This window comes from Orbicella franksi, chromosome 10, assembly GCF_964199315.1.
Source record: "Orbicella franksi chromosome 10, jaOrbFran1.1, whole genome shotgun sequence".
Classification (NCBI taxonomy): domain Eukaryota; kingdom Metazoa; phylum Cnidaria; class Anthozoa; order Scleractinia; family Merulinidae; genus Orbicella; species Orbicella franksi.
In genome coordinates this window covers 14,580,529-14,591,143 of record NC_138154.1, presented here as the reverse complement: position 1 = coordinate 14,591,143, position 10,615 = coordinate 14,580,529, and the positions used below count along the sequence as shown (strand labels likewise).

The following is a 10,615-nucleotide window of genomic DNA, read 5'->3' as shown; positions in this document are numbered from 1 at the left end:
GGTAATGATATTTCATAGGTTGGACGACCCACTCTTCCATTAGAAGCTGATACAGTTGGCAAAGCCCTAATGGGAGTACTGAGGTGCATGAAACTGTTCTTAATGCAAACATTTCCCATCTAAGTAGTAAATATTGCAGTTGTCTCACCAGCAATTCTAGAGGCCGTATCATCTCAGCATTCGCTTGGGCACCTCTGTCCAATGAATTAGCTAAACCATGTACAGAATAATCCACGGCAATTTCACGACCATCAACGCGAGGATAATAAAATCTTCAACAGTCATTCAAAACACACATAACTGTTTCTAGAAGTTCAGTCACTGGAGAGCTGCAGTAACAAACATTAAATAGCAGATAGACCAAGACAAGGCATTTTACTACTGCCGCCATATTGGCGACTTCTAGTTAAAGTAATTTTCATTGCCATCATACACGAACAACCATTCTCGCAAAAGACACATTTTGTGCTGGCATATACAACGAAATTTACGAGACCCGCATATACGCGCATTTTAGCTCGCGTATATATGGGTCCTTGTAGGACGCGCATATTTGGGCATTTATTTCGCATATCCCCGCGCTTAAGTTTACGCAAATATGTGGCCATTTAAAAATGCGTATATACACGATCTAAATGGTCGTATATATGGGCTTAAAGCCCATACGTAACGTATGTAAACAAGTATACGCGGCAGAAAAACCCGCGTATACCCTGTTGTAATTTTGAAACGAATGGCCAACCATACATAAATAGCAGCATATACATAAACAGTATAAACAGCACGTACATAAATCAGCTTTTCTTGCACAAGAAGTTTGATTTATCTCCGTTTTAGTGCTAGTCACATGAAAATATCGATAACTAAGGTAAACAGAGGAATTTCACGCATTTTAACAAAATGGTGGTTTCCATGGAAACCAGTGGACTTCCAACTTGACGCTATACCTGAAAATGCCCGTATTGGAGACTGCTATCAGTGTGCCAAATTTCATGCTTATATCATAAAATGCACAATTTCGCTGAAATTTCAAGTTGTGCCGCCGGACTATCTCTGATAACTCTTGCTATACCAGAGCAGGTTAGTTTTCCAATTTTTTTTTTTTTTGGTTCTTTAAAACAATTTCTTTTGATGAACAGCTTTTAAACGTTAACGTACCAAGGTGTTAATGAAAGTAAACAATCATAAATATGGCCACGTTTTTCATGGTCTGTACTGTCATCTACTAAGTGGAAAAACGTATCGAATCTTGTAAATCATGAAAACAACGGAAAAGATTCACATTTCCCAATAAATTGTAAAGGGCATTTTGATTCAACATCGCTTGGATTGAGCTGCATAACTATGACAGGTAACAGGCTGTATCCGCCAGACTTCTTTAGGATTATTAAAACCAGTCAGCCTTTTCGTATGAAAAAGCCAATCAGCGAGCGTCTGTTCAGCCTTCCTCCGCCCGCCATTTTGACAAGTGGAGAAAACCCTGGGGAGGAGGTTGGTACTTTGATATAACAAAACAGTTACCTGACCACGGCGTGTTGATAAAACAAGCTGGCTTCTTGTTTTTTACCCTGCAAAAAGTTTAACTTTTCTTTCTACGTTTCTTCAAAATGCTAACTTTGAGTAAAGACGAGTGAAAACATTTTGTGCACTGCGTGACTTTGGGTGACGGCTCGGGGGCTGGATCCTAATAAGAAATCACGCAACAGCTCATAAGAACTCCCGGATTTTGAAACTGGGGGCGAATTTTATTGACTTGTTGATCGCACGCTCTGTACCACAGCTTTGTGTCTCGTGCGGTTACTGTTCTTCTGGCCAGGGTGATAAGCAAACTAGCTGATGGTCAGAAGCCATCAGAACTTCATCAAAGATGTAATTTGCCGTATTCACATTTGTTTGGTTAAAACTTTAGTAGTTGTCGCTGAAGTTCTTGTGTCTCTTTCCGAAATTCAGCGAGACAAGGTAGATCAAGGTAAGCTTATAAATGTTTTGATAATCGTAATTTTTCGGTGTTCATTTCAAGCATAATTCTTTACCCTCTTTCCAGAGTAACAAGCTCCTTGATCTTAGTCGTATATCACACATGTTACAGATTCCTAACACATTACAGACACAAGATCGTGAACCACCGAGACAAGCAGTTTTACTTTCGACTCATCTGCATAAAATTTCCGGCTGTCACTTAGATCATTTCCATTTGGTAGAATTTGAATATATTTAATCATTCGTGCGTAAATTTTCGATTACAAGTAAGTAAGCTGTAAGCTGAAGCTGAATATTCTTCTTTTTCTGCCTATTTTAGGCTGACTTTATTCTTGTGAATATTCTTATATTATAGCGTATGACATTTCTGTTTTCGACTGTATTTATTTGGCGTCTGGATGTTGAAGCCAGCCTGCAGGCATTATAGACCATTAACGCCTGATGTCACGCGCATAACTGCTTGTGCTGTTGGCTGCCGTTTTCAGAGAAAGGAAGAATTTTATTGTATTTGCCAACTTTTAACACAAATAGTTATATTCTTTTCAAAATCTCAGCCTCGGTTTATTCTTAAAATTTCGCAAATTTGAGCGCCGATATTCTTATATAAAAAAAGTGTAGCGAGGTAATAACACGTTTATATGACGAAGGAAATACGTTATTCTATCGAAAATCCTTGGCTAGCTAGATGTATCTATCCATCTCCAAGAAGAACATGATGGATTCCCGTTTTGCTCGTAAAACGTAGAATTGTTTCCACATTCTTGACCTCTGGGTAATCAGACAATGGGTTCAGGAGAGTATCTCGGTTACTGACGCTCACAAAATTGCTAGAAATGCACTACAAAGTGTTTTGCTTTCTTTCTTGGGGAGAGAGAAAAGTAGTCGTCGTAAAGAAGTGGCCGTTATGGGGAGGGAGGGGTGTAATAGGACACATTTCTTATTTAGGGTGTGCAACATTTTTTTTTAAAAAAGAATGATTGTTGCAGCAAATAAATACGTAGCAATGAAAATATATCAATTAAATAGAAACCAAACAGAAACAGAGACCAACGACGTGCGAAACGAAATTTCTAAATACACCATTCAGTCGTTGACAAACTGGCCGTTGTCGAGAGGAGTTTTGATACGCTTTAGTTGCCGTTGCCGTTGTGGAAAAATGGCCGTTGTAGAGAGGTCAAAATAAGAGTGAATGTTTGGACCGTCCGCCGAGCGTTAGTGGAGGTTCTACTATACATTAAGGTCTTAGACGAAACTCTAAAGTTTCGAAAAATTTTGAGATAAAGCCTAATAACCCCAAAGGACATTTCCTACCTGAATCGTGAATGCAACAAGCAAATAAATCTCCGCCATTATGATTGGCTATTGACCAATCTTGTTCGGTCAAGGTTGCTGGATGTTGCCCAAGATCTTGGCAGTTATAGACCGAAACGCAGAATCGCATACAGAACACCATTTTCCCGCGGGTTAGGTGGCATTTCCAAGCGGGAAAGATTGACACGGCTAGCCTGTTCGTTTTGCTAACCCAATCACCGCGCAGGATATGATTCATCCCGCCCGCTCGTAGAGGTAAACATATAGTAAATTTCATATTATGTGGCCAGCTCTGAGAGCGGACAAGTTGAACCAAATATTAATTCTACGCCGCAACTGGCTACCCGAGCAGGCAAGATGGCTCCATCTTGCCCGCTCGGGATTACGCGCTGCCTTCCGCAAGAAAAACTAGTTCCTTGTCACATATAATTAATCCTTTATTGACCAAGCTTTTTTTGCAAAAAAAAGAACTTGGCCAATATCCAGCCATCTTGACCTCACGCTCAGTCAATTACCCATACATCCTGCCAGCGATTGAGTTTTGCATTGGGTTTGACAAGTAGATGGGTCTCCATGGTCCCTGTACCGATGACCAATGACGTTTCCAAAACTTCTGCGACTATGGAAAGGTTATCACAGGATTATCATATGATTTCGAATTCAATTTGGAATAAGGAAGTATGGGTAAATTTTTCAAGAGCGATACAGAACTCCACGAGTGTGCTCCTGCTCCTGCTCCTGTCTTCGTGTTCTACTCCGGTGAATGAATGGTAATTATCGGAGTACTTTTAATTAATTTAATCTTTAATTCCTCTAGGTCAGACGGGTTGATCATGGCCTCTGCATCATTTTCGTCAACAAACGAGACAACAAATTACGCTCGGTTGTGCCGACTTCTTGTAGATGTAGGCTCACAGATTTTAAGAGAAACATTCGATAAAATTCATTTACCAAGCCGCCTTCAGAGAGTTTTGGCAGATCCTCTAGTACATAACACATTGCAGTCGCTTTTCAAGAAAAGAATCATTAATCCGACGCAGTGGAGCAAGCTGTACCCTGCCGATAAGACTTCAGTTTCATCGAAGCACTTTGATGTCACTCTGCTGATGGTTCTGTTCAGGAACATTTGTAATCTGTTAACTCCTGCCACTGGTTGGGATAATCTTCCTCCTGAAACAGACACGAGTCGTGAGGCTGATATTGCTCGCATCAAGTTCTACAGGAACACAGTCTACGCCCATGCCAACCAGGCGTCTGTCGATGATGTTACGTTTAGTCATTACTGGCAGGACATCCGGGACACACTGGTGCGACTGGGAGGAGCAGGTGTTTATGAGAAAGCCATCGATAGTCTTGCAAACGAGAGCATGGATCCTGAAATCGAGCGGCATTACAGAGAGCTTCTGAGAGACTGGAAGAAGGACGAGGACAGCGTCAAAGACAGGTTGGACGAAATAGAAAAGAAGTTGGATGATTTGGGTAATCCTGAGAAGAGAACGCGGTTGTCAGGTCAGTGGTACGAAAAAATGTAATCCGTAAAATTAGTATATTTTCTCATCACGTCTGTCCATAAATTATCACTGGACTTACTATATGAACCAAAGTGAAGAGTGCACAGTACTTCTCTTCTGCAATTGACTTACTATTCATTTTATGCCTCATGATCAAATGAGTTTGAACAAACTGTAAGTGGTCCTTTCTGCCCTCTACTCTCAAGATAATATTCAGTCACGATGACCTCTACCCTCGCCCCCCTCTCCGAACCAAGAATATAAATGGGCAGCAGGATTTTTTATAAGCTGGCCTGCAGAGTGTCCATTGAAAAAATTGCATTAATTTATTTGATATCCTTACGCAAGCTTTCAGAGGATTTGTACTCGAGTGGAAAACTTCAGCTTTATACGAATTGTGAACAGAGCAAGTGGTAAATCACTTCCAACCGCAGTCAACAACAAACATTTTGAATTTAGTTTTGTGCTAAAGTAAAATAAATTTTTAACCAGTGATAGGCTGGTATTCATGATCAGAACCGCATTTTTAGCGAGGTAAGATACGCTTCAGCCAATGATTCCTTGATAAGGGTGAATTTAGTATGACTAGTAAATTGCCTCCCTACTTCTCTCAGCCAACTTCTCTCTCTTTCTTTTCCATTGCTTCCTCTCTTTTTTACTTTTTTGGGATGGAATACACTTGTCATCATTTGAATAAACTGATTCAACTACCCAATTGCCTTTTGACATATTTCATTTCCGATCTTAGCTTGCTTCTCCTTGGCCTTACATCTTGGCTAGTAAACTAAATGGATCGTTTTATCCTCGTGGCGTTTGTTCGAGCATTTTGTCAAACCATTTTGTCTCAGTTCTCTCGATCCTATAGTTTTCTAAACATGTTTTTCCTCTCGATCCTGCAGTTTTTACAGGACTAGACGTTTTTTATTATAGAAAGTCGGATTCAACTGTGAAGGAATTTTCGCTTATGAAAATAGACCCAAATGATAGAGTAATTGATATAAAGTTGAGTAGAGTTCATAGTGCCGCCCTATATTATGAAGGTATTTGATGAATTTCTTGATTTCCTTTCGTTGGATAAATTTCGACATTCTTTGATGCTGCACGAAAATAACAAGATAAAACTGAAAACCGACGCCAAAATTACGGGCATCGGGGTTCGCATCTCTTTGAGTAGATGTGAATTGTCCATTTTCTTTTACAGAATCTTTTGACCTTAAGGAGTGCCAGAAACAGCTTCATTCACTTTATAACACCATGAGTAAAGTAAAAATCATTCCTTGGGACCGAAACTCAGCAGTTCACATTGATGAGATATACACACAGCTATCGTGGCATAGAGAAGACACCAAGCCAAGTGGAGTGACGAAAGAGAAACTTGAAGACTACACCGACATATTCCTAGGCCATGAGCATTATCCAAACCCAAAGCGAATTTTGGTCTATGGACGGCCAGGTATAGGGAAAACCACATTTTCCAAAAAGACTGCTTTCGACTGGTCGCAGCAAAGAAAAGAAATGCTAAAGAAATTTGATATTGTGCTTCAAATTAGGTTGCGAGATGTGTGTGATTTGCATGAGGTTCCAGCTATTTTTACGGCTGCTAAGCTGCTGGCTGCTGATGGCGTACTTTCATCTGATGGCTTGTATAAGTACATCCTCCAGAATCAAGAAAAGGTGTTGCTCATTTTGGATGGCTATGATGAGTACAGCTGTGAAGGAGAACAATCACCAATCCATGACATCTGGGAGGGCACGCTGCTGAGGGGTTGTCACGTTATTATCACAACGCGGTTAGCGAATGCTGACAGTCTAAGAATTTCTAGTCACGTTCAGTATCAGATTGATGGATTTGATAGCGAGAATGGAATCAAAAAGTTCGTGAGCAGGTTTTTGAAAGACAAAGAAGATGTTGATAAGTTTGTTAGACATTTGAAAGAGAGAGATCTCACAGACATGGCAGAAATACCTCTCCTCCTGCTGATGCTGTGTTTACTCTGGAGGGAAAATTATCATAGGAGACTACCAAAATCGCGCGCCATCATTTACACGCATTTTATCCAGACTTTACTGGATCACAGGACAGAAAAAGATGCAGATGTAGGAGTCCGTAGAGAGGTTGATGACTACAAAGACGAACTCTCTATACTGGGAAAACGTGCATTCGATGCACTTCTACAACGTCGTCATTTTTTGCATGTTAGCGAACTACCCAGCGAGATTTTGATGAAGACATTAGTTGAAGCGGGCTTGTTTCAGATGCTAAAAATTTCAAGTTTGGATCCCAAGAAAGGTGTTTACTTCCTTCACAAGTCCATACAGGAGTTCCTTGCAGGTTTTCATCTCAAGGAAGAGCTGTTATCAAGAAAAGAAGAAACTATAACCTGTTTGTCCAAAGTTGCCTCTTTCGAAAAGATTGTCGAGAACGCTGAAGTTCTCACATTTGCATGCGAGCTGTCAGAAGAAGCTGCATGTACTGTTCTAGGCCATCTGGGGATGGTAGGAAAGACAGAAAATCTGACAGAGTACAACTTTTCTGAGACGCCCTCTATTGAAGATTTGTCAAGTGAGCAAAGACATTTTCTAACACTCTGTTCACGAAGTTTTTTTTGTTGCTCGCTCGCGAAGAGAAGAGAGTTGTACCCCATGTTTCTGTCTTACGTTGGAGGTGTTTTATTAATCGATTCTGACCAGCTCCATAGTGTTGCCGATGACCACCTACTGATATCCTCTCAGGCTCCACACTACATATTCTTCTCTGATAGCAAGCATCCAGAGCAAGACTATAGTGACTTGATCACTGTGCTGGAAGACTTGGATGGACTGCTTGTCAGTTGTTCGGGCGAAAGGAAAGCATCACATTTCCTGAAGAGATATCCCCCTCGTTCAGTTCAACATTTTTTCTTGAAGAAGGAAGAGAACATGTACCTTTATTTTGCACGCATTCATAAGAGGTTTGATTACTCTTTCCCCAACGAAATGCTTAAGGATCTCACTTCGTCACCAAGGCACCAGTCGAATAAACAAGGGAACACAACTGCTTTGTGCTTGACTGAGAACACTAATAACGCCTCTAATGGACCTCGACATTGTCTGTCCCTGGTGTGGGAGATTGATATAGAATCTCTTGAAGGGCAGGAAATGGAGACACTAATTGACGTTTTGTCATTTGTAGCTTCTCCACGATCGATAATGATTTCTGTTCAAGTAGGTGAAATCCCTAATGCACAGCTGCTGAAGTCTCTGGTTTCCAATATCAACTTTACAAACAAACTTGATGCGTTAGGGCTTTGGCGTATGAGTCTGACAGCCAAGCCTGCTGCTATCATCTCTAGATCTCTGTACCAAGCTCCTAACCTGCGCGATCTATACTTGTCATATAACCCTCTAGGTGAAGGAGTTAGCGTTCTTGCACAACAGCTCAGCCGTGTTCCTCGGTTGAAGAACCTGCGCCTTGGAGGTGTGAAAATGACCAGAACCCAAGTGGATGATCTAGCTGCAGCTGTACGTTGTCATCGCAATATATCCAGTCTGGGGTCATATTATCACGTAAGTCCATGACATCCGTTGCAATTTGCTGAAACTTACAAAGGAAGTGTAGAATATAGTCTTTGTGAGCACATTTCTTTTAGCCAACTTTCAAATTCATCAAAACTTTTCAAAATGTGGAACAATTTTCAGTGTAGTGTAAAACAATGACTAATGAATGTGAGGAGGATTACGTTTGGCATTGTATTTTATTTATGTCAGGATGAAGAGGGCAACCCTACGCCTGAAAATGAATGGCGACGGGACGATGACTGGAAAAGGTACTGGTGGTATAGGTCAGAGGACGAGTCAGAGGATGAGCTGGAGCCTGGGACATCAGCTGAATCAAAGGACAAGCTGGAGCCTGACACATCAACTGAAGCAAAGGACGAGCTGGTGCCTGGGACAACAACTGAATCAAAGGACGAGCTGGAGTCTGGGACAACAACTGAATCGAAGGACGTGCTGGAGCCTTAAACATCGACTGATTCAAAGGACGTGCTGGAGACTGGGACATCAAGTGGAGCAGTAGTCGACGTGGAGCCTAGGTGGATACTGGGTCGTTACGATGTTAGCTGAATAAAAAAACGAGCTGCAGTCTGGGACATCACTTCTGAGTCAGTTCATTAATGCAAGGCAGACTTTCAATGATGCTTTCTAAACTGATTCCATTTGTTATCTCCTGAAAATGTTATTGACATTTTAGGATGCTTTTCTACAGTACACATTTAAGATCGATTAGTGACAGAACACAGAATCTCTCAGATGTTTAATATCCTTTCGACATCATCAGTCTGATAACTGTCAGTAAAGACCTGTGAGTAACTAAGCTACAGTTTAGAGATGACGCCAGTGGACCTGAAAATGTCTTTGGTGAACAGTGCTTGACAAGAAAAACTTCGTGGTTGTTATGAGTAATCTATATATGTCTGGATTTATGAAAACGGTGTTAAAGACTGAATCAAGTGGTTTTGTTTTATTTATTTGTTTTTTTAATTTTTTTTTTTTTTGCTTTCGCTATGACAGCGGCTTGTAAATCTTACCTAGCATGAAATTTAGAAACTCCTTGCCGCATGTTTCATTTATTTAGGTATTTTTTTCATTATTTATTGCCCTCCCCACCCCCCTCCTCTTTTTTCAATTTGTGTTAAGTTTAGCCCAGGCTACACTCGTCTGAATTCAGTTCGCGCGGTGACTCTGACAAGAAGCCGAACGATTAGCGTTCTGTATTTGCTGTCTAAAGGAAGTCTTCCCGAGGACATCATTAAGTCCAATGAAGGCGCAAGTCTAACGATTTGCTAGCAAGCGTCGTCCATTATCGTACGTGAGGCGGGCCTGAGATGTGTAAACTGAACGGGTCGACATTTATTCTCGTGACAGTAGGCCCTTTGTCCTGTGGCGATAATGTTGTGCTTGCTTTAGACAGCAAAAATCTTTAGCCACATCACTTTAGGGCTTAGACGTGCAATGGACTAGACATTTCTAGCTGCTGTTGGCATTATTTGCTCTGAACTTTGATGTAACTAAAGACTGAGCCAAAGAAGAAAAGTCTGTTGAAATCTGGATATGCCATTCCGCGCTCGATAAAATTCAAGTACATCCGGGACATTGCTATTTGCGGGTAAAACATGGCCACGAGCAGAGTGAAAAACATGAGGTCAAGCGCTGATCGTGAGTAGAACTTCCTTGTTTTTTCAATTTTAGGCGTTCTCGGCCTAACTAACTATCAGAACTGTCTGTGATTCGCTAGCGCGGAAGAAATTTATTTGCGTGGCTTCCGGGCGATAATTTACGTAACGACAACATGTTGAGTGTTCGCTTACTGCTAACTATGGCCTAGTTTGTTGGAAGTTCAATGGATTCTCGATGTAGGAAGCTCTTGTTCAGTCCATTCAGGACGATGCAGGCCTTTAGAAAGCTATAGATCAGTTCTCCGCCGCGGTTTTGATATCTGTATGTTCGTGTTGATTTAGACTCAAATTTCATGTTGAAAGCACTCTTAATTAAATTGTACAATTCATGATTCAACGAAAGGAAGGTGAATTTAGTCTTCCTGGCCTCAAAAGGTGTACAGGAGGGTTATTTGCCTTTATTTGAGCTATGATAAGCCTTGTGGAAAGCTAGCTCTAGGACAGAATTGTATCAAGATTATCAGTGACAAGTCAGATTCTGTGGCTATGTTTTTGCGAGTCCAGACAGATAATTGAAATAAGACGTCACGTAAGGGCTACTTTTTCGCTGCAATGTAGAAGTAAATAAGTAACCGATTCCACTGCTTACCATACTCC

The 10,615-nt window shown here is 41.0% G+C and overlaps 1 protein-coding gene across 2 annotated transcripts; it reads left to right on the top strand.

The window, feature by feature from the left end:
* Positions 1–834: 834 nt before the first annotated feature.
* On the top strand, positions 835–9,848 carry LOC145499734 (NLR family CARD domain-containing protein 4-like). Of its 2 annotated transcripts, XM_081479258.1 has the most exons (4): positions 835–1,969; positions 4,109–4,800; positions 6,004–8,348; positions 8,550–9,848. In XM_081479258.1, exons 2-4 carry the CDS (start codon positions 4,125–4,127, stop codon positions 8,802–8,804), a joined length of 3,276 nt encoding a protein of 1,091 aa, XP_081335384.1. In that variant the 5' UTR covers positions 835–1,969; positions 4,109–4,124; the 3' UTR covers positions 8,805–9,848. The 2 variants fall into 2 exon arrangements, with proteins under 2 accessions (XP_081335384.1, XP_081335383.1); XM_081479257.1 differs by having other exon boundaries at positions 835–4,800.
* Positions 9,849–10,615: the final 767 nt, after the last annotated feature.